Here is a 27,402-nt window from a genome sequence, read left to right as displayed (position 1 = left end):
GAGCAGCTTCCAAAGGTGGGACTTCCCCGTTTCCCACTCCCCTCGCTAGAGGTTTCTGCACACCACAGATGGGAGATGCCTACCAGCCAGAGCTGTTCTTATTCCAGAGTGTGTGATGTGATGGTGCGGGGGACCGTAACTCTGTCTGACCCCCGGAGTGTGTGATGGGATGCTGGGGGGACCGTGACTCCGTCTGACCCCAGCAGTGTGTGATGTGATGGTGTGGAGGGACTGTGACTCCCGTCTGACCCCCGGAGTGTGTGATGGGATCGTGCGAGGGACATTGACTCTGTCTGACCCCCGGAGTGTGTGATGTGATGGTGCGAGGGACATTGACTCTGTCTGATCCCAGGAGTGTGTGATGGGATGGTGCGAGGGACCTTGACTCTTGGAGTTAGAATGAGTGATGGGTCGATGCTGAGGGAGCTTCATTCTGTGTCTGACCCCAGGAATGTGTGATGAAACAATGTGGAGGGAGGGTGTCTTGAGACAATGTGGAGGGAGCTTCACCCTGTCTGACCACAGGAGTGTGTGATGTGATGGTGCGAGGGACATCGACTCTGTCTGATCCCGGGAGTGTGTGATGTGATGGTGCGGGGGACCGTGTCTCCGTCTGACCCCAGCAGTGTGTGATGTGATGGTGTGGAGGGACTGTGACTCCCGTCTGACCCCCGGAGTGTGTGATGGGATCGTGCGAGGGACATTGACTCTGTCTGACCCCCGGAGTGTGTGATGTGATGGTGCGGAGGGACTGTGACTGTCTGATCCCGGGAGTGTGTGATGTGATGGTGCGGAGGGACTGTGACTCTGTCTGATCCCGGGAGTGTGTGATGGGATGGTGTGAGGGACTGTGACTGTCTGATCCCGGGAGTGTGTGATGTGATGGTGTGGAGGGACTGTGACTCCCATCTGACCCCCGGAGTGTGTGATGGGATGGTGCGAGGGACATTGACTCCGTCTGACCCCAGCAGTGTGTGATGTGATGGTGTGGAGGGACTGAGACTCCCGTCTGACCCCCGGAGTGTGTGATGTGATGGTGCGCAGGGACCTTGACTCTGTTTGATCCCGGGAGTGTGTGATGGGATGGTGCGAGGGACCTTGACTCTTGGAGTTAGAATGCGTGATGGGTCGATGCTGAGGGAGCTTCATTCTGTGTCTGACCCCAGGAATGTGTGATGAAACAATGTGGAGGGAGGGTGTCTTGAGACAATGTGGAGGGAGCTTCACCCTGTCTGACCACAGGAGTGTGTAATGGGATTGTGTGGAGAGAGGTCTCTCTGTCTCTAACCCATGTCCCAGGAGTGAGATAGGACAATTAGAGGGAGCTTCACTCTACGATTAACCTGGGATATTGGGACTATGTAGATGGAGCTTTACTCTGGAAGTGAGGGAAAGGACAACATGAAGAGAATTCTGCTGTCTTTAACGTGTGCTCCAGGAGTGTGTGACGGGGCATTGTCGGAGCTTCAGTGTGTCTCGAACCTGTGCTGGAGAGTGGGAGCAAGGAATCCCAGTACCCGGACCCCGGGAAAACGTGAGGTACGTGCACAGAGCAGGATCAAGGCAAGTGTGAGAAACGAAAGAGACCACACACAGTTAAATAAACCAAATAAGTGATTCAGTCCATCAGCACACCCACTGATCTTGGAGACGGAAACACAATTTATTTTTCTTAAAATGAACCGATATTCCTTTGTAAGAGCATCAGTAATTTCATTGTAAGAGCATCAGGAATGGGACAAATAATTTAGCCAACTACAACTTTCTCTGTGTAGTCTCTGTGCAACAGCTGTCCACGCGCCTGCAATGATGTGCATCGAGCTGCTCTAAATGGTCGCTTCTAGCTCAGCAACTGTGAATGCACCAGTCCAGTCAGTCCTTTCTTCCAGGAGTTGGGAGAGCACGGATTTGGCTGAGCTGAGGACACCTCTTGTCACCTTTCACCTCACCTGCCCACAGGGACAGTGTCAGAAGTGGGTTAATGGTGGGACCACAATGGAGGTGGTGAAAAATCCAGGGCCCACCACTCAGGAGATAGACCGTGTGGGGGGAATGTGATCCGTGGAACACCAAGGCTGAGGAAGGGTTCAAACGAAAAGTGACACTGTAACAGAGAGGCAGAGACAGAAGGCTCCTCCTTAACTGTGTGCACTGGTGGGGAGTTGGAGGGAAGAGCTGTGGACACGGAGAGGCAAGGCACACCTCAAGATGACCTGTAAGGCTCCAGCACGAAACTGAACCTACAATTCCGCTATGGACAGTCCCACGCCCAACTGTGAAAGGAGGACAGTTGAACCTGGGTCGAACAAGCCCGTCCTGTAAAAAAACCCAGCATGACAAAATCGATTGAAGGCCAAAATCCTCATCCTGAGGAGATGGGGGTGTACCTGGGGACAATCTGAAAGACTGGCCCAGGATAGATGACTCTGGTGAGCTGCTGTCAGCGGCCTATCTCCCAGTAGGGATGTGTTGGGTAAGAAGCTGCTGAAATTACAGTCTGTAGGCACAACAGGGGGCAATTACTCCAGTGTGTTACAACTCCACTGAACTGTTGAGTCAGGGTGCAGGTGTTTGCTTGAACCATGGGGATTTCATGAGCGGTATTCATTCCGTACCCTCATTGTTCTCCTCCTGCAGACTTACTGTCTATTTAATGCCAGTGGGCACTGGAAAAGGATGTGTGTTTCCCAAAGTGCCTGGCACCCATTATCCCGGGAATAATAGCTCCAAGTTTTTGACTTCAGTAGATGGAATGTGGTGGGCTGGACAAACCCCTATCCACCAACCAACTGCTATCCCAGGCAAAGAGGCCAGAGGACTGAACAGACAGTTAGAAAGCTTGACTGGGAAAGAGACAGTTCCTGCACAGAAATGGCAAAGTTGCAAATGTAGTTTATATAAAAATAAGAGAGGGTTGTGTTTACAAATATTTACGCCTCTTAAGCAATTCAAAGACCACTATGAATGCAGAAGATGCTGTCTATAAATGTTCTGGCTATATCATATGAAATATAAAATTGCACAATTTGATAACCCTATTCTCCTCCATATGGGTCACATCTTCGAGCATCCATTTCTGATCTCTGCAGAACTAAACTGACGTGCACACCACAAAGGCAGCATCTTGTCACTGGGGCAGTGAGGGATCCTGGACCAGCCTCCCTCTACTTCCCATAGAACTTCTTGTTGAGCAGGAAAATCAACAGGTTGACATTGACCTTGGCTTTGTCGAACAACTTCATGACAGCGACACCCTCGTACTGGAGCTGGAGGAGGTCCTGAGTAGGGGGAGATTAAAGATTAACAATGAGATTCTGCAGATACTGGAAATCCAGAGCAATACACACATAATGCCAGACGAACTCAGCAGGTCCGACAGCATCTATGGAAATAAGTAAACAATTGACGTTTCGGGCTGTGACTTCATCAGATCCTGATGTCGGGTCTCAGGAAATAAGCATCAGTTATTTATTCCCCTCCATAGATGCTGCCGACTCACTGAGATTAAAGATGATCTTTGTTTGTGTCGACAAGCAACACTCTCTCAGGATGCGCTGGGAGGAGACAGACCACAAGCATCACCATGCTTTCAGCATCAACACAGCACGCCCACAATTTACTAAATCCAACACGTACGTCTCTTTGGAATGTGGGAGCAAACCTGGAAGAAAACAACATGGTCAAAGGGAGAACGTCCAGACTCCTTACAGTCAGAGGTGGGAATTGAACGCTGATCTCTGCTGCTGTAAAGCATCAAGCTAAGAATGTGTTGATTACTCCCCCCACCCATTACAACCTCGTGTCTCTGATTGACATTAACATCCGCTGAGCAGAGAATGACGCCTCTCTGTGGTCTCCCACCCGGCACACCCTCTGGACCACCCGAGCCCTGTGCTCCAGGACTCCGTCCATGAGGACAGCACGACGGCATGGCTGTTAGTCCAACGCTCTCCAGCGCCAGTGACCTGGGTTCGATTCCTGCCACTGTCTCAGTGGGTACTCTGGTTTCCTCTCCTATTCCCAGGATGTACGGGCCAGTAGGTTGATTTGCTGTGACTGTGCTCGTCGGGCTGGGAGGGCTTGTTACCATGCTGCATCTCTCAACAAAGCAAACAGACCCAAGTTTGTCCGGGCTCAGAGCCTCAACTCCACAAAGCATACTGGTGAACTGCTTCTATACTCTTTTCCACAGTCTCCACAACCTTCCTGCAGACAGTTGGGTTTGGAGGTGCACAGGGGGATGATGGGACGAAGGGTTAGCAGAGAAGAGGTGGAGCCGGGAGGATATGAAAATAAAGAAGAGAATTACAATGTTAATGCGCTGCGGGATTGAGGATTTGGGAAGGGGTGGACCGTTACCTGATAGTGGAGCATGAAAGAATCCATTTGGACCCCCATAAACTTTGCTTTCACTTCGAAGTCGCCCACTTCCTCTGTGGGACAGATGTCGAAAATGACATTTTTAAACCTGTAAGCAGAAGAGAAGAGCTTTGTTTAACAGTTTCCTGAGAAACTGGGCCAGACCATTGGCAAGGAGCAGATACCTTCAGCTCGAGCCCCAGCCTGACCTTCTGATACTCCACTGTAGGTCTGGGGGAGGGAGGCGTTGCTTTGTCAGAGGGGCCGGCCCGTCAACAAGAACCGTTGGCTCAATCCTGCTCTGACACCTTTTGGTTTTAAAGAGGTCCACCCACACAGAGTTTGGATTTCAAAGGAACTGCCTTAGGGACTCAGCTCTGATTTTTCCTCAGGGTTTACTTCCAAAGGCAGCAGAGGTTCGAGATCAGAATTTTCCTTCTCCTAGACGGGCTACCAAACATGACTGACAAGCCCCATCTGCCCAAAGTGACTGGTTTTAAGGCACCAGTAACCTGCTTCTGCCCAATAGAGACAGGCTCTCTACTGGGAACAGTAGTAGAAACGGTTCTGCTGGGCTTAGTAGCTGAGCCATGTGAAGGTCAGGAGCTGGATTTGACTATTTGGGACACACGCCATTGGGAGCATTTAATAGACAGTGTGATTCCCCCCTACTACACCCCACTCCCAACCACCCTAGCTATGACAACCTTAAGGAACCTCATCAAACCGTAACAGCAAAACCCACCCATGGAATTGCACTTTGTGAGTTATTTACAAACACAAAATAGCCCCTGGGGCACATGGTGTAAACTCAGCACTGCCCCCACCCACTGGTGGGAAGTGTCACAGAATCTCAGTCAATACCGATGGGTTGGTTTGGCACTAACTCAGTGCAGGAACAGGAGTGAGAGGCTGATGAGGGACCTCCTGCTATCCCAACGTTACAGCCTGATGGGCTAAATGGCCTCCTTCCATCCCAATGTAACCTCCAGTCCCTATACCTGGGGAAGAGGTTCTGGATCTCTGAGGCAGAGAGGGCGAGAACTCCAGGAGTAGGTAGGTTACCAGGCCAGAGGTCAAAAGTCGGGTCTAGGTCAGAGGCCAGGAAGGGGGATGGGCAGCAAATGAGGTGATGGAGTTGGAGGCAGACTTAGCTCAATCAGAATGAAGATACCACGTCCTTCCTGCAAACAGAGCCCCTTCTCGCAGATGCCTCAGGCAGATGGGGCTCATCAGCCATGGTTGGCAGCTCATCTCGGAGCAGGAAAACTGATCTCAAACACTCGCTGCCTTACGGGGAAGGTTTTGGGAGTAAACCCTGAGGAAAAATCCAGAGCTGGAGTCCCTAAGGCAGCCCTACTGATGGGCAACTCAAACACTGGTGCCAGTCTCCGCCAGTCCTTTGGATTCGTCAGTTGTGTTGGGGGGTGGGGGGGAGAGAGCCTGCTCATGGGCAATAGCTTGCTCTCCATATCGTACCGCTCTGCCTTGCACATCCAGAGAGATGGTTGAGCCACACCAATGGAGGGACTCTCACTCAGATGCTTCTCACCTCCCAGGTTTCTCCCCTCTCCCCAGGGATGAGGCACCCCTTCCAATGGGAGCTGGTCACTCCAGTACAGGAGCCCCTCACCTCCCCACCGACCCTCACACTCACTGGTTGGTGTTGAGGTCCTCAATCTCCAGCAGAACGCCCTTCTCGTGTAGCCTGGCAGCAGTGTACCGCTGGGAAACCTGCTTGCTCTTCTTTCCTTTCACACTTCTGTCTCCTGGTTTCTTCGAGACCCTGGCAGAGGAAAGTGAGGGAACATCTGAGTGAATGGAGGCTGTGACCCCAACCCATCCAGCCTGGAGACCACACCCGGCTCTTCAGGTGGCAGAAATGCTTTGGCACTGTTCTGGAGCACATCTTGTCCCACGCCCGTCAGGGAGGAGGCTCCATCGCATCCGCACCAGGACCACCAGACTCAAAAACAGTTCCTTTCTCCAAGCAGTAAGACTGATCAACACCTCCACCCACTAACCCACCCCTCCACACCCCCACCATCACTACTTCATCATTTCCTGTCAGTCACCTTGTGTACACTCCTGTGCCTAGTGTCACTTTACATACTTGATATACTATCAATACGTGCATATAAACTATCTTTTATATTTATTTATTGATTGTGTTTTTATTATTTTTCTGTTCTTTACGTTATTGTGCTGCAATTATTTTGTCCTCTGTTACACAGGAAATGACATTAAATAATCTTGCTGATCTGTCTTTATCTGGTCATCGCCGGGGGGTGGGGGAGGTGATCGCTGCCACCCTGCAGACAGTTATTGCAGGGAGAGGGGTATGGGTGGGGCAGCTTGAGGAAGATCCAATCTCCATTATAGGAATCAGGAGGGGAGACTGAGGGGAGGAGAACTGGGGGGGGGGTGTGACTGTGAAGGAGAATTTTTCAGGGAGGGGAGACTGTGGGGTGAGTGGGAGCAAGTGTGGGAGATAGGGGAGTCTTTTGGAGGGAGGGGAATGGGAGTGATGTGACTGTAGGGGGAAAGTGTTGGGGGAGGGGAGACTGGGGTCGAGGGGAGTGTGTTGAGGGAGAGGAATGGTGTGGTGTGACTGTAGTGGTGCGGGGAGTGATTATGGGGAAGAGCGTGGAGTTGAGAGGAGTCTATTGGAGGGAGGGGAATGGGAATGTGTTGGAGGAAGGGGAGGGGAAGTGTGTGCATCGAGTGTGGGTATTTGGAGAGGGCTTGAATTGGGCAGGAGGGGAGATGGGGAAAGACCAATAGTGGGAGGCGGGCGGGGAACCATTGATGAGCCCTCCCTCGGGCAGTTTGTGGCAGAAGACCGTGAAGCCAGTGTGACTGATGACTGTTCCTACTTAGTCAACATGGAGACAATGGTGAGAACAGCTTCTCCCTGCTCACCAGACCTGAACACCGGAGGGGAGACCCCTCAGATTCTGGGTTAGAGGCACCTACTTGCCCTTGCTGGCCAGGTTGTCCATACAGGTCTTGATGTACTGGTTGTAATAGTCAATTTGCTCTTCGAAGAAAGTGGTCTTGGAGATCAGGCCGCTGTACGTCTGCTGCAGGCGCACCAATTCTGCCTTCCGCCTCTGTCGGTACCGCCGCTGGTTTCGGATATCCTGGCCGCAGGCAGTGGGATGGGGGACAGAGGAATAGCAGGTTAGTCAAGAATCCAGCAGCCTCTGCTTTAAATACACTTGGCCTCCATAGCTGTCTGTGGCAATGAATTCCACAGATTCAACACCCGCTGGCTGGTGTTTCAGTGATGGTGGACATTGCTGAATACCCCGCGGAGACACACTCCCACCGGGGCGGGACCCCAGGATGGGCTGGTTACCTTGGCAACATCGTTGATCAGGTCCTGGTACTTGTTCTGGGGGTTGACCTTCCCCAGGGTTGCCAGCTTCTTCAGGTTCTGCACAATCTTCTCTTTCTTCTCCGTCAGGGTCATCTGGTTCTCTTCCTCCTCCAGCTGATTCCGCTTTATCTTCTCAGGGGTCTTTGCATCCCGTATCGCTCGTCGCTGCATCGCTCGCTGGTGATCAGCATCCTATGGGAGTACGTATCGCAGTGTGAGATCAGAGTAGCTTCATTTGTCCCCTACTGTGTGATCTGTTGTTTACATCTGCATTGAGATTCGGGTAATATGGTCACATGTACCATACTGTGTGGGTGTCAACTGTCTCTCTCTGCGGGTGCACGTGTTCCAGAGTGAGTGTGCCCGAGAGGGATTGAGAAAGTGACTGTGTGTGTGAGAGTGAGTATGCCTGTTCATGTGAGTGCGTGAGAGAGAGAACGAGAGAGAGAGCCTATTAAAAACTATCCACTCCCCCCCACCCCCCGGAAGTTTTCATGTTTAATTGTCTTACAACATTGAATCACAGTGGATTTAATCTGGCTTTCTTTGATCAGAAACCAGAAAAGGACTCATTCGTGTCAAAGTGAAAACAGATCTCTACACAAGTGATCTAAATTAATTACAGATATAAAACACAAAATAATTGATTCATAAGTATTCACCTCCTTTAATATGACACACCAAATAATTAATGATACAGCCAAATGGTTTTAGAAGTACATAATTAGTTAAATTAAGGTCACTGTTTGCCATCAAGGTACTTCAAGGGATTGCAGTAAAAATACACCTGTATCTGGATGGTCTAACTGCTGGTCAGTCAGTATCCTGGCAAAAACTACACCATGAAGACAGAAGTACATCCCAGACAACTCCATGAAAAGGTTAATGAAAAGCAGAAGTCAGGAGATGGATACAAGAAAATTTCCAAGTCACTGAATATTCTTTGGAGTACAGTTAAGTCAATCATCAAGAAATGGAAGAATATGGCACAGCTGTAAATCTGTCTAGAGCAGATTATCCTCAAAAATTAAGTGACCCTGCAAGAAGTGGACAAGTGAGGGAGACCACCAAGAAACCTATGACAACTCTGGAGGAGTTTCAAGCTTTAGTGGCTAAAATGGGACAGCCTGCATACAACAACTGTTGCCCGGGTGCTTCACCAGTCACAGCTTTATGGGAGAGTGGCAAAGAGAAAGCCACTGTTGGTAAAATCTCACCTGAAATCTCAGCTGGAGTTTGCCAGAAAGCACGTGGGAGACTCTGAAATCAGCTGGAGGAAGGTTCTATGGTCTGATGAAACCAAAATTGAGCTTTTTGGTTAGCAGACTAAACGCTATGTTTGGCATAAGCCAAATACCACACATCATCAAAAACACACCATCCCTACTGTGAAACATGGTGCTGGCTGCATCATGCTGTGGGGATGCTTCACTGCAGCAGGCCCTGGAAGGCTTGGGAAGGTAGTAGTGGGTAAAATGAAAGTAGCAGAATACAGGGAAATCCTGGAGGAAAACCTGATGCAGTCCGCAAGAGAACTGCGACTTGGGAGAAGATTTGTTTTCCAGCAAGACAATGACCGCATGCTACAAAAGAATGGCTTAAAAATAACAAAGTATATGTGGGTGAACTTGAAAAGGGCTGTTCACTCATGATCCCCACGCAATCTAACAGAGCTTGAGCAGTTTCGTAAAGAAGAACAGGGAAAAATTGCAGTGTCCAGATGTGCAAAGCAGATAGAGAGCTGTCCACACAGACTTGAGGCTGTAACCAATGCCAAAGGTGTATCTACTAAATACTGACTTGAACAGGGTGAATACTTGTGCAATCAATTATTTTTTTGTCGTATATTTGTAATTAATTTAGATTACTTTGTAGAGATCTGTTTTCACTTTGACATGAAAGTCATTTTTTTGTTGATCAGTATCAAAAAAGCCAAGTTAGATCCACTGTAATTCAATGTCATAAAACAACAAAACATGAAAACTCTCAATGGGGTGGGGGAATACTTTTTTATAGGCAATTAAGTGTGTGCGCGTGTGTGTGAGAGAGCAAGTGCGAGAGTGAGTGTGTGAGAACGTATGTGTGTATGACAGTGTATGAGAGAGTGTGTGTGACTGTACAAGAGAGTGTGAGAGAGTGTGTGTGAGTGAGAGTATGTGTGAGAGAGTGAGTAAGAGAGTGTGTGTGAGTGTGAGAGAGTGAGTAAGAGTGTGTGTGAGTGAGTGTGAGAGAGTGAGTGTGTGTATATATATATATATGGGAGCAAGTGTGAGAGTATGTATGTGTGTGTGAGTGTGAGAGTATGTGTGAGAGTGAGTAAGAGAGTGTGAGTGTGTGTGTTAGTGTGAGAGTGAGTGTGAGAGAGTGAGTGTGTGAGTGTGAGAGAGTGAGTGTTTGAGTGTGAGAGAGTGAGTGTGTGTATATATATATGGGAGCAAGTGTGTGAGTGTGAGAGAGTGAGAGTGTGAGTGTGTGTTAGTGTGAGTGAGTGTGAGAGAGTGAGTGTGTGTGTATATATGAGAGTGAGTGTGTGTGTATATATATATATATATATATGGGAGCAAGTGTGAGAGAGTATGTATGTGTGTGTGAGTGTGAGAGTATGTGTGAGAGAGTGAGTAAGAGAGTGTGAGTGTGTGTGAGAGTGAGTGTGCGAGTGTGAGAGAGTGAGTGTGTGTGTATACATGAGAGTGAGTGTGAGAGTAAAGTGCCACTGGAAGACTGGACAGTGTGTTGGCAATCTGCCAGAAGTCAGCTGATTGGGGCTTGTTACGTACCTGTTCCGCAGAGGCTGGGCTCTCCAGGATCTCGGTCAGCGTCTCCCCTGGCTGGAACCGGATCACGTCCACAATCAGCCTCTTTGTGCTGGAATCGAAGGAGATAATGAAGGGGTCAGTAGTGGGCTGGGTCTCTTCCCCAGTCCCAAAGACCAGGATGAGAGCCTGTACCAGGAGCCAGGAGAAGGTGATGGACAGAACTCCATCAGCGAGGGCCCCAAGTGTAGATGGAAAGAGAGTTCTAATGGGACAGTCCAAACAAAGGCAAGTGGGGGCCCTATGGATGAGGAGGGCTGAATGGCCTGTTTCCATACTGTCCCTCTCTCTATGTTGGAGCTGGAATGATTCCATTCAGGGGCGCAAATGGCCAGAACTGCAGGGGGCAGATGTGCCGTGAGGACAATGGATTGCTGCAGTGTCAGGGGAGGGGAAATCCGAGGAGCTCGAGGGTCCAGCCTGCAGGTGGGGGGGGGGGGGGGGGAGATGGGGAATACTGGGTATTACAGAGCTGATGCCCATTGTCAGTTGAAGGACTTTGTCTGTTCTCCTCGTGATCGTGTGGGTTTCCTCTGGGCTCTCCAGTTTCCTCTTGCATTCCAAAGACGTACGGGTTGGGGTAGTAAGCTGTGGGCACGCTCTGTTGGCATTAGGAGCAGGGCAACTCTTGCCGGCTGCCCCCAGCCCATCCCAGGACTGTACTGGTCGATGTGTTTTATTGTACGTTTTGATGTATGTGCATGTGACAAATAAAGCTAAACTTTAAGAACTCTCACAGGCACTCCAGCCAAACCACCCAGCAAGTCCTTATCTCATCATGGGAGCTGTCTGTGCTCCTTTGCTACTATGATGGATCCAATTAAAACGTAACTGTATGTGTAAGGATGTGAGTGGTGCTATGGGAATGCAGGAGAACTTTTAAAGAGGGCCAAAGGTTCTCCCACGTGCCCACCCAGTGACTCACTTGAGGAGCAGAGCGCGGGCGTTCATCTCTTCGTTCTGTTCTCCAGACATGTCGAACTTGTTGGTGAGGGAGAGGGACACCTCAGTCTTGGCCAGTTGTTCCTTGCCCGCATCAGTCATGCCTCCTTCCCCTGTGGCACAGGACAAGCACAGTTCAGTTCACACAGCAAGCTCTGCCAGACATGCTGGGTGTGATCAGACCAGTCCCTGGTGGGAGCTCGGAGCACGGGGATATATAGAGGAGAAAGTGCATGAGAATGAGAGGGAGAGGGGGTGGGGGGGGAGAGAGAGGGTGGGGAGGTGGTGGGAGGGGAGAGAGAGGGTGGGGAGGGGAGGGTGGGGAGGTGGTGGGAGGGGAGGGAAAGAGACAGACATTGAATCCAGGGTGTGACGAGTGACTGACTGAAGCTCTGACAGGAAACAGGGAAACAGACATCCGATGGTAGGAAGGAGTAAGAACGCAGGCCAGGCAGGGGGAGAGAGAGGGAAGGGGGCTGCCAGAGAACGGAGAGCACTTGCCGATCATAGACTCGATGGTGGGCACCTCGCCGAGATCCTCCAGCAGCTCATGAATGGGGTCGTTGTGATCTGGCGCGATGGCATCCTGGTGATCCAAGAAAAGCTGCAGTGGGGAGAAGAACAGTCAGCGACCATGGGGCTGAAGTCACCTGATCCACCCCAACGTATTACCCAGAGATGGGGGGGGGGGGGGGGCATCGATAATGACAAATAATCCAGGAGCCCTCATCTGGGTCACAGGGAGAGACACACAGCAACAGGACACTCAGCTAGTATAGAGGGAGTGTTCTTGATATGAGGGGTAGTACTGAGGGAGGGTCACATTGTGGGAGGGGCGGTACTGAGGGAGGGTCACATTGTGGGAGGGGCGGTAATGAGGGAGGGTCACACCGTGGGAGGGGCAGTACTGAGGGACGAGCGGTAATGAGGGAGGGTCACACTGTGGAGGGGTGGTACTGGGGGAGGGTCACACTGTGGAGGGGTGGTACTGGGGGAGGGTCACACTGTGAGAGGGGTAGTAATGAGGGAGGGTCACACTGTGAGAGGGGTGGAACTGGGGGGGGGGGGGGTGTCCAGTTCTGAGCATGAGTCTCACTGCAGGAGGGGCAGCTCACCGTGTGAGTATTGATGATCTCCCCGATGGAGATGTAGATGACTGGTTTGTTCAGGGTCACCAGATCAGAGTACTCATCGATGTTGAACTTGTCCTCGAGCTCTGGCACCTCACACGCTGCCTGGATGAACCTCCTAGAAAGAGGAAGTGGGTGAGTGAGGGGGAAAACTGAGAGAAAATGATAGACAGCAAGAGAGAATTGGTGCTGGTGTGTGAGGGACGGAGTGTGAATGAGGTGAGCAAAAGAGAGTCCGCCTTGGAGTTCTGGTGAATCATTAACTCTCCACAGATTCTGCAAGATAGGCTGAGTTTTCCCAATTTCCAATCCTGTCTGATTTGCACCAAAGCAGGGTCTTTGTATGGGTGGAGGGGCAGCATGAGAGAAGGAAAGGGGAGTGTGCGTCATCAGCACCAAACACGGGGAAAAAATCAGAGAGTGAAAACAGTAAGAGAACTTGGATAACCAGAGCGAGAGGCCACAATCACAGGAGCAGAATTAGGCCATTCATCCCATCGAGTCTGCTCCGCTATTCCATCATGGCTGATTTACTTTCCATCTTAACCCCATTCACCTGCCTTCTCCCTGTAATCTTTGACATCCTTACTAATCAAGGAACTATCAACCTCCATCTCAAATATTCCCAATGACCTGCCCTCTACAGGTGTCTGTAGCAATGAATTCCACAGGTTCACCACCCTCTAGCTAAAGAAATTCCTCCTCATCTCTATTCTAAAGGGACGATGTTCTATTCTGAGGCTGTGTCCTCTGGTGCTAGACTCCCCCACTATAGGAAACATCCTCCCCACATCCACTCTTCCCAGTCTTTCAGTATTCAACAGGTTTCAATGAGAACTCCCTCATTCTTCTGAATTCCAATGAATACAAGCCTGGGGCCATCAAATGCTCCTCATGCCCTTTCTTTCCTGGGATATCTGTTCTAAAGGGACGTCCTTGTACTCTGAGGCTGTGCCCTCTGGTCCTAGACTCTGTTACTATTGTTTCCCGTCCTCTGCAGTCAGGGCTGAGAACTCCAGACATGGTCACCCTCAGTGGTGTGTGAGATCCTGCTGTGTATAGGTTGGCCGATGTATTAAGGCCGAGCATACAGGGACCTGGCAGGGGGTGGGGCTGCTGTTGTTACCTGAACTTGTGGTGAGCGTGGGACAAGTACTCGTTGATGGAGGCCAGGTGACAGTACTCCTTGTCGAACATCTTGTTGGAGGCTGCGTGCTGCAGGACCTTGGCGATGGAGCCCAGGTTACGTCGCTGGTCGGTAGAGAGCCCGCCGCCACCAGCCGACAGGTCGATGATATCAAAGGCGTCGGGGGCCACGATGGCCGGGTTCATGTACCGGTAGTACAGCAGGTTTCCCACGATCTGCGGCAGACACAGCAACATCTCTCACCCACACACACACACACACAAGGAAGGAGGGCAAGGCGCACCTCCCAAAACAAAACACTTTCTGCAAACCCCCCCCCATCTCACACACAAGGAGGGAGGGCACCACACCGAACCAATGACTGCCACCACCCCCCACTGCAAACCTCACACACCCACCCTAAACCATCTCCACCATAAATCAGTCCTCCAAACATGCCCCAAACCTCACACACCCTCACCAACCATCCCACCTCTACACCCAGTTAGCCCACGTGGGGACGTCACGGTAGTGTGATGCTATTACAGCTCAGGGTGGTGATTGGAGTCCAGTTCTGACACTGTCTGTAAGGAGTTTGTACATTCTCCCCATCACCGCACGAGACTTCTCCAGGTACTCTGGTTTCCACCAAAACTCCACAGATGCACCAGTTAGTAAGTTAATCTGTCATTGTATATTGCCCTATGATTAGGCTCAGGTTATAATCAGGGGTTGCCGGGCAGGGTGGCTTGTTGAGCCGGAAAGGCCTGTTCTGCACTGCATCTGCAAACAAATAAATAATCCCACACTGTGGATTCTGGTCAACGGGGGCAGCCACTTCATTGGGACAGGAGACTGCTGCAGATCAGTTTCTAATCAGCATCAATTGCAGGCAGTTCCAAGGCTGTTAGGCACAACACCCTGCTTCGAGTGAGCAGGTTTTAAATAGTATCGGTTAGGTGTGTTAAAAAAACATTGATTTTTGTCACTGATAGCTGGTGAGAAACAAACAACAAGACAGTTCAGTTGAGAAGTAGTCGATAGTGGAAATGAAACAATTTCACTGCTTCAACTAGTTCAAAACTATGAAGAATTTAAAAACAATCATTTTGAATGTTACACGGACAGTGAAGATTTGGAGGATGCAGTCATCAACATCCAGAAAAGAACTAAACAGGGAATTAGGAACACCAGAAGGGGACATGAAAACTCCTTGGCAAGTAGGATTAAGGTGAATTTTGATCTATACATACATCAGAAGCAAGAGGATAACCAGGTAGAGGGTGCGACCACTCAAGGATAAAGGAGGTAACGTTTGCTAGACAATGTGAGTGACGTACTTAATGAGTTCTTTGGTTCAGTACTTACCAAGGAAAAGGATATGGAGGACCAGGAGATCAGTGCTGAGTGTATAAATACATTAGGGACTCCTAATGAGTATTAAGGTGGATGAGTCCCCAGGGACTGACCGGATTTACCCCAGATTATTGAAGGAGGCAAGAGACGAGATTGCTGGGGATTTGACCAGTATCTTTGTGTTCTCTCCAGCCACAAGGGAGTGGTTAACGTTGTACCTCTATTTTATGAGGGGATCAAGGGAAAATCCTGAGAAATATAGACCGATGAGTCTTGCATCAGTTGCAGGGAAATTGCTAGAGAAAATTCTTAGGGATAGAATAGACGAGCATTTGGAAACCTATGGCCTAATTATGGAGAGCCAACATGGCTTTCTGTGGGGCAGGTCTTTGCCTTACCAACTTGACTGAGTTTTTTGACAAAGTGACAAGAGAGATTGATGAGGGTAGGGCAGTAGATGTTGTCTACGTGGAGTTTAGTAAGGCGTTTGACGAAGTCCCTCATGGGATGCTAATCCAGAAGATTAAGATGCAGGGGATCTGGTGCAAATTGGCTGTTTGGATTCAGCACTGGCTCGCACAACGGAGACGGGGGGTTGTGGTTGAAGGGATTTATTCGAGCTGGAGGTCTGTAATTAGTGGAGTTCTGCATTGATCTGTGCTGAGACCTCCGCTGTTTGTGATGTATATAAATGACCTGGAGGACAATAGAGATGGGTGGGTTAGTAAATTTGCGGATGATACCAAGATTGGCGTAGTTGTGGATAGTGTAGAAGATTGCCTAAGTACACAGCATGATATAGATCAAGTTGCAGATATGGACAGAGAAATGGCAGATGGAACTTAACTCAGATAAATGTGAGGTGTTGCACCTTGGTAGGGCAAATGCAAGGAAAAGATCCTGAACAGTGTTGCTGAGCAGAGAGATCTTGGGATCCAAGTTCAGAGCTCCTAGAGAGTGGCTACACAGGTCGATAAGGTGGGTAAGGCGGCTTATGGAATGCTTGCTTTTATTAGTCCAGGCACTGATTACAAAAGCCAGGAAGTTAGGTTGCAAATTTACAGAACTCTGGTTTGGCCACATCGGGAGTATTGCACACAGTTCTGGTCGCCCCACTGTAGGAAGGATGTTGGGGCTTTGGAGAGGGGGCAGAAGAGGTTTACCAGGATGCTGCCTGGTTGAGAGGGCATGTGCTGTCACGAGAGGCTGGATAATCTTGGATTGTTTTCTCTGGAGCAGCAGAGGCTGAGGGGAGATCTGATAGAGGTTTACAAGATTATGAGAGGCAGAGACTGAACAGAGAATATCTGTTTCCCAGGGTTGAAATGTCTAATACCAGAGGGCATGCATTGAAGGTGAGAGGGGCTGGTTCAAGGAGGATATGAGGACCCAGTTCTTTGAAACACAATTGTGGATGCCTGGAATGGCGAATATATTAGAGGCTTTTGAGAGACATTTGGATAGGGACATGAATATAAGGAAGGAGGATATGGACATGGTGTAGGGATTAGCGTTTACATGCTTTTGATTTGCTTTTTGGCTGGTTCAGCAGAACACTGTGGCTGAATGGCCTGTTCCTGTGCTACGTTAACATTGTATGAAGGCACTCCATTAACTACACTGATGTTGTTCACAGTCAAAAGATGCAACCTGAATGAATTCCTCCATCAACAAGGATTGGGATCTAATACTCAGTTTTATAGTATTGGTAGTGTTCTCATTTGGTCAGTGTTTCACTTAAATACACAATTTGTTAGTCATTTTGTCTTTTTTTTATATATACCTTTTTAACTATTTCCATGAAACTTCAGTGAATTGGAGCAGCTGCTTTGCCGAAAATGTATTTGGCAAATGAAAATTGGGCCAAAATGTACTGGACCGATGGGTCCCAGTTAACCTGAATCCACTGTACTTAGGAATCAATGAACTGGGGGCGGTGCAGGAGAGTGGTGGCAGGTTGGGGCAAGAGTGGACAGATGGTAGATGAGGGAGTCGTAGGGTGGGGAAGACAGGACATCAGGTCGTGGAAAGATCAGGGCAGAGGGAACAGATGCGGAGAAAGGACAGTGCAGGGGGTATTTCATTTATTTTTATTATATATTATTATTTATTAGTAATAAATTCCAGTCCATTGAACTGTGCTCCCAGCAACCCATCTATTTAGCACTAGCCAAATGCAGGACAATTTACAATGACCAACTAACCTACAAACCGTGGGAGGAAACCCACAGGAGGGAACGGAGGATGCCGGAAATGAACTCCGAACTCCAGTGCCCCGAGATGTAACAGCGTCACGCTAACTGCTACTCTACTGTGGCACAAATAGAGAGGGAGGGGACCGACTGGGACAGAGAACACGCTGGAGATGATATGGACATAGGGAGGGAGGGAGGAGCAGAGAGGGTGGGAGAGACGAAGGCCAGGGTAGGGAGGGAGGAGATTAGATGAGAGGAGAGAAAGAAGAGGAATGAATAGTCTTGAGAAAGGAAAGGCAAAGAGGGGGTTGGAGAGAAATGGGGCAGAGGGGGTGAGGGTTAGACAGGGGGTGGTTTAGGCGGGGGGTTAGACAGAGGAGGGGATTAGATGGGGTGGGGTTAGACGGGGGTGTTAGACGGAGGGGGTGGGGGTTAGACAAAGGGGGAGGGGTGTTAGAGGGACAGAGGGGGAGAGGTTACAGAGGGACAGAGGCAGAGAGGTCACAGAGGAAGAACAAGCAGCTGGTGGGTCTACTATTCCCCAGCAACTATTACTGCGTGGCCCAGAATGAGAATCAAATCCTCATCACATGGCATATCAAGTGTCATACACCAGCAAGGATAACCCCCCCACCCACCTCCACTGGACAATGGCCAGGAGACCCCCTACCCCCCCGTGGATGGCCAGGAGACCACAGCCCTGTGGACAATGTCCAGGGGAACCCTACCCTGTGCACATCGGCTAGGAGAACGTCCCCTATTTATAATGGGCAGGAAAACTATCCTGTGGACAATGGCCAGGAGAACATCCCTTTGTGGATAATACCCAGAGAAACCCTACCCTGTGGACAATGGCTGGGATAACCCTACCCTGTGGACAATGGCTGGGATAACCTTACCCTGTGTACAATGGCTGGGATAACCCTACCCTGTGGACAATGGCTGGGATAACCCTACCCTGTAGACAATGGTCGTGACCTCCCTCCTGTGGACTATAGCCAGGAGAAACTCCCCTTTGAACAATGGCCAGGTGACCTCTCCCCTGAGGACTCTGGCCAGGAGAACCACACTGTACACCTTGGCCTAGTAACCACTGTAGAGGGAGGAGGAGAGGGACTAGAGTTTCACTGGGGTGGAGGGGCAATGCCCACCTTTATCAGCTCATCATCCGTGGCATCCGGAAACTTCTCGTGCAGCGAGTCCTTCAGCACCTTGGCGATGATTCTCATGCCATACCTGTGGGTGAGATGGAGAAGGTCAGGCTCGTTTAGAGAAACAGCAGGGGGATACGGGCTCTGTCGGGGTTGAGGGGAGGCACTGGAGGTTTGGAATCCATGCTGAGAGTTCCTCATCCTCTGAGTCTGGTGAGAGGATGGTGGAGGTGAAGCAGACCATGACCTCCCACCCAGAGTTAGGGTTCACAGGGAGCCAATGAACTTGTGGCACCTGAGTCAGACAGGGAAACAGTGAGAGAGTGAGTGAGAGACAGAGTGAGAGAGAATAAGTGAGTGAGAGGGAGGTGGGGAGAGGGAGGGAGGGGGAGAGAGAGTGAGAGTGTGAGAGAGAGTGAGAGTGTGAGAGAGAGTGAGAGTGTGAGAGAGAGTGAGAGTGTGAGAGAGAGTGAGAGAGGGAGAGAGAGAGTGTGAGAGGGAGAGAGAGAGTGTGAGAGGGAGAGAGAGAGTGTGAGAGGGAGAGTGAGAGAGTGTGAGAGGGAGAGTGAGAGAGTGTGAGAGAGAGTTTGAGTATGTGTGTCTATGAACACATGTGCATGTATGAGATGGGGTGTGAGAGAGTGTGAGAGTGTGAGAGAGAGTGAGAGAGGGAGAGAGAGAGAGTGTGAGAGGGAGAGTGAGAGAGTGTGAGAGGGAGAGTGAGAGAGTGTGAGAGGGAGAGTGAGAGAGTGTGAGAGGGTGTGAGAGGGAGAGTGAGAGAGTGTGAGAGAGAGTTTGAGTATGTGTGTCTATGAACACATGTGCATGTATGAGATGGGGTGTGAGAGAGTGTGTGTGTGCGCGCGCACTGAAAAGGGTTCCACATTAAGGGAGGTGGTGTAGATGGGCTCTGAGAGTGGCATGGGTGAGGAAGGGATCTCGAGATCTCTGTGCCGATGGAGAGCTCTCTATACCGAGGGGGGAGGGAGGGGAGGGGTTATTTCTCTGCTCACTCACGGGATTTTGTCCACCGATGTGACAATGGCTGAGAGGAATTTGTCTGTCACTGTCCTCATGTTCTTGATGGAGGCGTCAAGCCTCTGCCGCACCTCTTCATGCCCCAGTGCCTGGTCTGGTGTCACGTCGTATGGCAGCTTACTGCAGGGGTGGGTTGAGAGTTAGTTACACCCTGAGACCATCAACCAAACCCCTCAACCCCAACGCCCATCCCCGTCACCAACACTGTCACGCTGACCCTCCTAGCAACACGCACAATGAACTGTGACCCCTGACCTCATCAGGTGCAGTGACCCGATAACCTCGTTACACTAACCCTTCCACGTTCTCGTCCCCTTCATTCCCCTTGTGAATCTGCCTCTCTTCCCCCCCCACCCCCCTCCACCTCCCTCCTCCCACTGACCCACCCTACCTGCTGCTCAAGTGCAGGGCGGGGCAGCAGTAAACTGGAAGCATCCCCCACTCCCCCATCTGGGATCGTGCAAGCGGAGTGGGGTGGGGGATGGGGAAGAGGAGTAGGGAGGGGGTTCATCAAGGATCCCCATTATCCAGGACTTGCTCCTCTTCTTGTTGTTTTTAATAGAAGGTCAGGAGCCTCAGGACTTGCACCACCAGGTTCAGGAACAGTTATCACCCCTCAACCTTCAGGCTCCTGAACCAGGGGGATAACTTCACTTGCCCCATCACCGAACTGTTTACACAACCTATGGACTTACTTTCAAGGACTCTTCATCTCATGTTTGATACTTATTGTTTATTTATTTATTTATTACCTGGTTTTGTATTTGCAATTTCTTGTCTTTTTCATATTGGCTGTTTTCCTGTCCTGTTGGATGTGGTCTTTCAATAATTGTACTGTATTTAGTATTTACCGTGAATCCCGCAAGAAGATGAATTTCAGGGTTGTATATGGTGACATATGTGTACTTTAGTAATAAATTTACTTTAAGCTTTGGTGAAAGGTTGGGGGGGTGAGGGGGCAGGAGGTGGAGGGTGAAGGTGGTGGGGATGGGAAGAGTGAGGGTCTTTGGTGGAACGCCCATCACCTGGCTTCTCCAGTCTGTGACTCCATCTGGTTGACCCAAGCCTTGTAGATGTCCACTGGGTCGGTCTTGATGTTCATGGTCTTTTCCTCGATGATCTCCTTGACGACGGGCGCCAGGATCTGGCGGAGGGCGTTCTGCCCCCGTGCCCCCCGGTTAAAACTCACGACCATCTTGATGACGGTGGGGTTTCCGGTGATAATCTCGTGAATCTGGTCAACCTTCGACCTGCCGGAAAGGGGACACATCAGGCCAGAACGTGGTGGGGTTGGAACCATGGACAGGGAGGGAGAGATAGCAGGGAACAGGCCCTTCAACCCACTGTCCACGCCCGCCCAGTTACACTGCTCCCATTTTAGTCTACTTACAGTCCCATCAGCTCCTCCCAGATTCCAACATCCACCTCCACACCAGGTCATCGGAATGTGGAAGGAAACCGGAGCACCCACATGGTCAGAGACAGAGAGCTGGTAAACTCCACACAGATAGCGGTGGAGGTGAGAATCGAACCCAGCTCTCTGGCATTGAGAGGCAGTGCACTGTGTCGCCCTGGGATTGGAGTGCTGGGAGCTGACACAGAGTGGGAGAGGGTCTGCACCCCGTGGACCCCAGCATGACCACCCGTGGGGTACTGGTGATCAGATTGGCGCCAGGGGGCCAATCTGATGCAATTGGTTTCTGGGAAACCCAGTATGATTCTCCAACAGCTGTGGCTTCAGAGGTGTGGCTAGTGTAACGGTTTGCAATGCCAGCAACTCGGGTCCAGCCTCTCCTCTTAGCAAATCCTCTGATCCAGACAGGGTCCTGATGAACTCTTCCTACACTTTTCCAAAGCCTTCTTGTAATGGGGCAACCAGAACTGCACACAATACTCCAGAAGTGGTCTGTCTGGAGATTTATTCAGCCATAGAGTAAAATATGGCTCATACAGAAAGGCAGTGCAGACTCGATGGGCTGAATGCCCTAATTCTACTCCTATGTCTTATGCTCTTTACTTATTTAGCTATTTGAACTGAGTTTGCCGGTCCTGGGACGTGCCACACACCATCCCCCTCCTTGCCGATGTCTACAGTCCTCAACGGAACACCATTCTGTTCCCCAGCACCACTGTGTGTGTCACCTCCTCCTGCCAAGATGCAGGGCGGAGACCTCCACAGCTTTGCTGTCACTGGCCCTACCCTTCTCCCCCGGACTGAGCATCGACTCTCCCTCCAGGTGGGGAAGCGGAGACACACGTACTTGATCTCCTCCTGAAGAGCTGTCTTGAAGAGCTTCAGCAGAAGGTATTCCTCTCTCTGATTCGAGGCGTAGTTGTACAGAGTGAAAATGACTGAGTCCATGAACTTGGTGGATTTGTTCTGCGGCATCTGGAAGATCAGCTTAGCCAGGTAGGTGGGGTTTGTCTGTGGGAAAACATGCACAGGTTTCTCATTGATCCACAGATCCGTTACAGACCAGTTATCCCGACGGATCGCGTGCTCGTCCACCCAGCCCTATTGTTCAGGAGGGAGGGGAGGGACTGGACCACACTCCATAAACGCCCAGCTCAGCCAGGCTCAGGAGCAAATTGTCACAGAGATGCGGAGTGACCCACCACTCTCCGTACCGGGTGACTGTGAATTGTGAGGGCAGGGCTGGAATTTGAGGAGCATTCAGATATTCATTTAGAATCTGCAACCTCTCCCCCCCCCCCCACCCCCCAGCGCTCTCACCTGGAGAAGGTAGAAGAGGTTCTGATATGCCTCGAGCTTCATTCGCTTCTCCTTGCTCAGCCCCTTCAGGCCCCCCTTCTGTCTGTCGATCTTCATCATGTCTGACAACTGTTCCTTGTTCTTCCGTGTCAGCTTCTTACTGTGTGACACCACCTCCTGCAAAATGTCACTGGGCGTCAGAATCCAGGGGTGGTACGCGGCATAAGGGCTAGTGCAGCACCAGTGGTCTGCTGTCGGGGTTCGATTCACGCTGCTTTCTGAAGGAGTTTATATATTCTCCCTGTGAGTTTTCTCCCACATTACAAAGACGAATGGCGTAGGGCTAGTAAGTTGTGGGCATGCAATGTTGGCACCAGAAGTGTGGCGACACACACGGGCTGCCCCCAGCACATCCTTGGATTGAGTTGGTTGTTGTTAAATTCCCTGTAATGTTTCCATGTGACAGATCTAATCCCACACTGCACACATCAACATGCAGAGGCTCCTACCCGCTGTGTCCTTCAACACCACGTCATCACAGTGCTGCTGACTGCCACTGCCTCAATGCACAGGTCATTGCAGCTCTTGTGCCAGTGGCACGGGAGCAAACTGCCACCAACTCCTCCCAGAGCTTGGTCTCACTTGCAGAACCTACGTTAACTCCAGTTCACGTTAATTTATATCTGTTCTCAACAGGGAGGAGGCACGGGGGTGTCGAGGACATCTTCAAAAGGTAATGTCCGCAAAAGGCAGCATCCACCATCAAGGAGCCCCATCACCCATGCCCTCTTCTCATTACTACCATCAAGGAAGTGGCACAGGAGCCTGAAGACACACACTCAATGTTTAAGGATAGCTTCTTCCCATCTGCATTCAGATTTCTGAACCGACAATGAACCCACGTACTCTACCTCACTAATTTTTTCTCTTTTTTGAGCTATTTTATATATCCTTATTGTAATTTATAGTTATTTTAATGTATTGCACCCAACTGTTGCCACAAAACATCAAAATTTCACGACATATGTCAGTGATGAGAAACCTGATTCAGACAGATAACACCAGAGGTGGAGATCGAACCTTTCATGCCATTGCCACTGACATTAAACCTGCCTTTGATTTGTTGGCGCCAATGACCAACACAATCCGGGGATAAGCTGGGGGTTACACACAAGTCTTGCCACACTTCTGGCACCAACAGAGCATGCCCACAACTTACTAACCCCTGCGTTTTTGGAACGTGGGAGGACAATGCAGCACCCAGACAAAACCCACGGGCACAGGAAGAATGTTCAAACTCTTAGACAGCAGGTGGAATTGAATCGTGATCGTTGGAGCAGTAACGTGTTACACCAGGCCACTGTGCTGCTCCAGTAATGTTCAGAGCTGCTGGAAAAAAAAGTTCACCTTCATGGTGTTCATAGGTCATTGGTCTCAGCCTATGACAACAACAAACTTTGATTTCTACAGTCCAGGAACAAAAGTTGGGAGGAGGGAGTGAGTAGGGAGATTTGGGTTATCGGCCCAATGAGCTGAGGAATGGTCCGCACTAGGTCAGTCTCATATCCCTGAATCTCACAACTCAGTGGTATTCCCAGAGGGGAAAGTGACATTTCCAGGAGTGCCAGGACAAGGGTTTCAGGTGACTTTGGGTGCGGCAGAGATTTCCAGTGTCTATACTGGGCAGAGATTCCTCATTTCTGGAGCAGAGGGGATACAGGAATTGTCTGGATGAAAGGACTGATTCCCAGTATCTACGATGGTCAGTCCTCATGTCTAGAGCGGAGGGGACACAAGGATCGTTCAGGTGAGGAGGGTGATTCCCTGTGTCTACGATTGGCATTAATCATGTGAGGAGCAGAGGGGTCACGTGGATCGTCCGGATGAGGGGAGAGATTTCCGGGGTTGCCTGTGTCTATGGAGGGCACAGATTCCCTCATGTCCAAATCAGACGGGACAGGAAATGTCCGGATGAGGGGACAGATTGGTGGCTGGACACGGATCCAGGTACCTGCAGCGTGATCTTGTTCTTCACCAGCAGCCCGATCTTGATGTCCATGGTGTTGAGGTCGTTCTCCAGCTGCTGGTTGGATCGGATCCGAGTCACCACCTCCTCCCTCAGGCGCATCATCTCCAGCTCCTCCTGGAAGTCCTGGTCACTCTGGTCAAGTAGGTGGACAAACTTACGGACAACGGCCATCGGTGGCTGCTCTGCACTGACTGTAGAGAGAGAGGATGGTGAGCGGGAGGGGGTTGGGCAAGGGTTTCGGGTGGGGAAGATGAGGAGGGGGGTTGAGCGAGGGTTTGTGGTAGGGAAGAATGAGGAGGGAGGGGGTTGGGCGAGGGTTTGTGGTAGGGAAGGGTGAGGAAGGGGGTTTGGGGAGGGGAGGGTGAGGAAGGACGGGGGTTGGGCAAGGGTTTGGGGTGGGGGAGGGTGAGGAAGGGGGTTTGGGCGAGGGAGGATGAGGAAGGGGGTTTGGGGGGAGGGTGAGGAAGGTGGAGGGTTAGGTGAGGGTTTGGGGTGGGGGAAGGTGAGGAAGGGGGTTTGGGGTGGGGGAGGGTGAGGAAGGGGGTTTGTGGTGGGAAGGATGAGGGAGGGGATTGGGTGAGGGTTTGTGGTAGGGGAGGGTAAGGAAGGAGGAGGGTTGGACAAGGGTTTGGGGTGGGGGAGGATGAGGAAGGGGGTTTGGGGTGGGGGAGGGTGAGGGAGGAGGAGGGTTGGGCGAGGGTCTGGGGTGAGCAGAGAGGTTTGGTGGTGGGGGGAGTTGACTCGAGGTGGTTTGGATACTCACTCAGTGTTTTATAATCATCCCTGGCCTTGTTGGCCCGGATGAACGCCTGGATTTTAATGATGTCCGACTCCTAAGAACGAAACAGATGGTTGGGTATCAGGTGGAGTGCTGGTCTCAGGGACGCCGAGAGTGTCGGTCACACTCGAACCCCATCACAACCCACAGACGCAGGTTATTGTTAGTGTACCTGCCTTGACCACTTCCTCCGGCTAACAGATCCGGATATGGACCAGCCCCGGGAGAAATTCCCCCACCACCTGTCCCCATCAGGCTGTGCCTCCCAGCCTGTGGGCTGGCCGCGGTTGATCGGGAGGATTGACCTTTGGGTGTTGGGGAGGCTGGGATCAGAAGGATCAAGAGGAAAGAGGACGGTCCGGTCAGACAGTAAACGACTATTCGCAGTGAGCTCAGAGAGGGCGTGAAGCTAGAGTCTGTGGTCACCAGGGGGTGGGAGCTGATGAAGAGTCTCAGTCCGAAGTGTCAACTTGGTATTCCTCCCTGTAGATGCTGCCCGACCTGCTGAGTTTCTCCAGCATTTTGTGTGTGTTGCCCTGGATTTCCAGCATCTGCAGAATCTCTTGTGTCTATAAAAATGTAAATCTTACCATGTGCAGCAGGTCTCACCCTAAGCTCATGTAACTGTTTTCAGCTTATGAAACTGGCCCTGGGAGGGGAACAGACAGACAGTCTGGATGGTCTCGGCCCGAAATATCGACTGTTTATTCATTTCCAAAGATGCTGCCTGACCTGCTGAGTTCCTCCAGCAGTTTGTGTGTGTTTGGTCAGCTCACGTTGTCACAACACAAACATACAAATTCCTGCCTAGGCACCGTCTGCTTGACACTTTCTCCAGCTGACAAGTACAAAAGGGAACGGGAAGTTGAATGGGAAGGGGTGACAAAGGGAAAATCCTGCCTGTTGTCACGGAGAGAGTGAAGGTGGAGCAGTGAATTCACACAGGTCAAGGCACCTTGCTTCAGCTTGGAACAATTCCCTTTCCCTTGGCATTGGATTTTACAATCCTGAGCCCGGGAACGTTTTACAGACCAGTCCAGGAATGTTATTCCCAGCTGCATCTGAAACAGAGGTAAAAATGGAAATGGTGAGGGCTGTCACATTACAACAGGCAGCAACACTCACGTGGTCTCTGAAGTATTTCAGACGATCCCGATACTTCTTCCTGGCCCGGAGCATCCGGAATAATGCCTGGATCTGTGCCGAAGGAGAGGGAGAGGGTGAGGAGGGAGAGAAAGGGAGAGCGGAGGAGAGAGAGGGGAGGAGGGAGAGGAAGAAGGGGAGGGCAAGATGGAGAGAGGGTAGGGAAGGCAGAGGGAGGGAGGGGAGGGCAGAGAAGGGGAAATGTGAGGAATGGGCAGTGAGGGGTCACAGCAGAAAGGTGAAGAGAGATAGAAAAACAGTTTGAACTCCAGTTTTCAGTTTGCAAGGTGGACAGGCCAGTGACGGTGGTCCTGGTCCCGTACTATCATACCAATGTACCAAGACAACACAACTAGACACAATGAATCAACATGTACTGGACACCCTCACCCCCAGAGAGTGCAGGACACAGGGCCCCAGGCGTGCATTGGACCTGCGGGCCCCTGTGCCAGTCGGACACACTGCAATCAGACATTTATCGAGGTATGTCAGCAGCCACCCTCAAACTCAGCGATCGTGGCTGCTTCCGATGGGCCACACTGGCTCAGTTGCTCTATTTTATCGAGGTAGAGTGTGGAATAGGCCCTTCTGGCCCTTGGAGCCACACCACCCAGCAACCCCCAGTTTAATCCTCACCTAATCACAGGAGAATTTACAACGACCAACTAACTCGTTAATCTAAATGCCTTCAGACTGAACTGAAACACCCAGAGCAGAACTACATGCACACGAGACGCAAAGTGCAGACTCCTTACAGGGGACGCCAGGACTGAACTCCGAAGCTCTAAAAAGTTAAAGCAAACTGCTCCTCGCCAGTCTCACCTTCACAACGGCAGCAGCGTTGTCTGAGAAGTACTGAAGCCTCTTCTGGTAGGCCTTCCTCTGTTTGAACCCTCTCCAGTTTGACTATGAAATTAAAGAGCCACGGTCAGATCAGGAAATAGTCACCAAACGCTCACGGCGTAAAACAGGGTCCATCTGTACCCACCTGGATGGTCAGGATCGCCGGCTGCTGCCTCTTCAGGAACTTCATCCGCTCCAGGAACTCCCTCCGGACCAGGTACCCACGGCAACGGGCCTGCAGCTTGGTGATGAGGCCCTCATTGGCAACCCAGAGCTGCTCGCGGTTGTAGGCCGCTGTCACGCCCGAGATGGTCGACTGCAAGGACAAGGAGGGGACGGGACGGGACGGGGGGGGGGGTGGGGTGGGTGAGGTGTGAGGGGTTGGGGGGTAGAGGAGGGTGTAG

The 27,402-nt window shown here is 50.9% G+C and overlaps 1 protein-coding gene across 1 annotated transcript in view; it reads right to left on the bottom strand.

The window, feature by feature from the left end:
* Positions 1-1,601: 1,601 nt before the first annotated feature.
* iqgap1 (IQ motif containing GTPase activating protein 1) overlaps positions 1,602-27,402 on the bottom strand; it is a 113,761-nt gene continuing 87,960 nt past the window's right edge. The window contains exons 19-38 of the mRNA XM_073024762.1: positions 27,144-27,314; positions 26,978-27,061; positions 26,138-26,209; positions 24,998-25,067; positions 24,217-24,425; positions 22,227-22,382; positions 21,754-21,917; positions 20,518-20,742; positions 19,472-19,612; positions 18,455-18,539; positions 13,753-13,988; positions 12,612-12,744; positions 11,998-12,100; positions 11,480-11,609; positions 10,519-10,606; positions 7,721-7,933; positions 7,336-7,502; positions 6,017-6,145; positions 4,360-4,468; positions 1,602-3,278 (exon numbers count right to left, since the gene is read on the bottom strand). Of these exons, the coding sequence (XP_072880863.1) occupies positions 3,165-3,278; positions 4,360-4,468; positions 6,017-6,145; positions 7,336-7,502; positions 7,721-7,933; positions 10,519-10,606; positions 11,480-11,609; positions 11,998-12,100; positions 12,612-12,744; positions 13,753-13,988; positions 18,455-18,539; positions 19,472-19,612; positions 20,518-20,742; positions 21,754-21,917; positions 22,227-22,382; positions 24,217-24,425; positions 24,998-25,067; positions 26,138-26,209; positions 26,978-27,061; positions 27,144-27,314 (2,799 nt within the window). The 3' untranslated portion in view covers positions 1,602-3,164. The remainder of the gene's footprint in view (positions 3,279-4,359; positions 4,469-6,016; positions 6,146-7,335; positions 7,503-7,720; positions 7,934-10,518; positions 10,607-11,479; positions 11,610-11,997; positions 12,101-12,611; positions 12,745-13,752; positions 13,989-18,454; positions 18,540-19,471; positions 19,613-20,517; positions 20,743-21,753; positions 21,918-22,226; positions 22,383-24,216; positions 24,426-24,997; positions 25,068-26,137; positions 26,210-26,977; positions 27,062-27,143; positions 27,315-27,402) is intronic.

The sequence above is a fragment of the Hemitrygon akajei genome, chromosome 21 (assembly GCF_048418815.1).
Source record: "Hemitrygon akajei chromosome 21, sHemAka1.3, whole genome shotgun sequence".
NCBI classification, from domain to species: domain Eukaryota; kingdom Metazoa; phylum Chordata; class Chondrichthyes; order Myliobatiformes; family Dasyatidae; genus Hemitrygon; species Hemitrygon akajei.
This window is presented reverse-complemented; position numbering and strand designations above follow the sequence as displayed.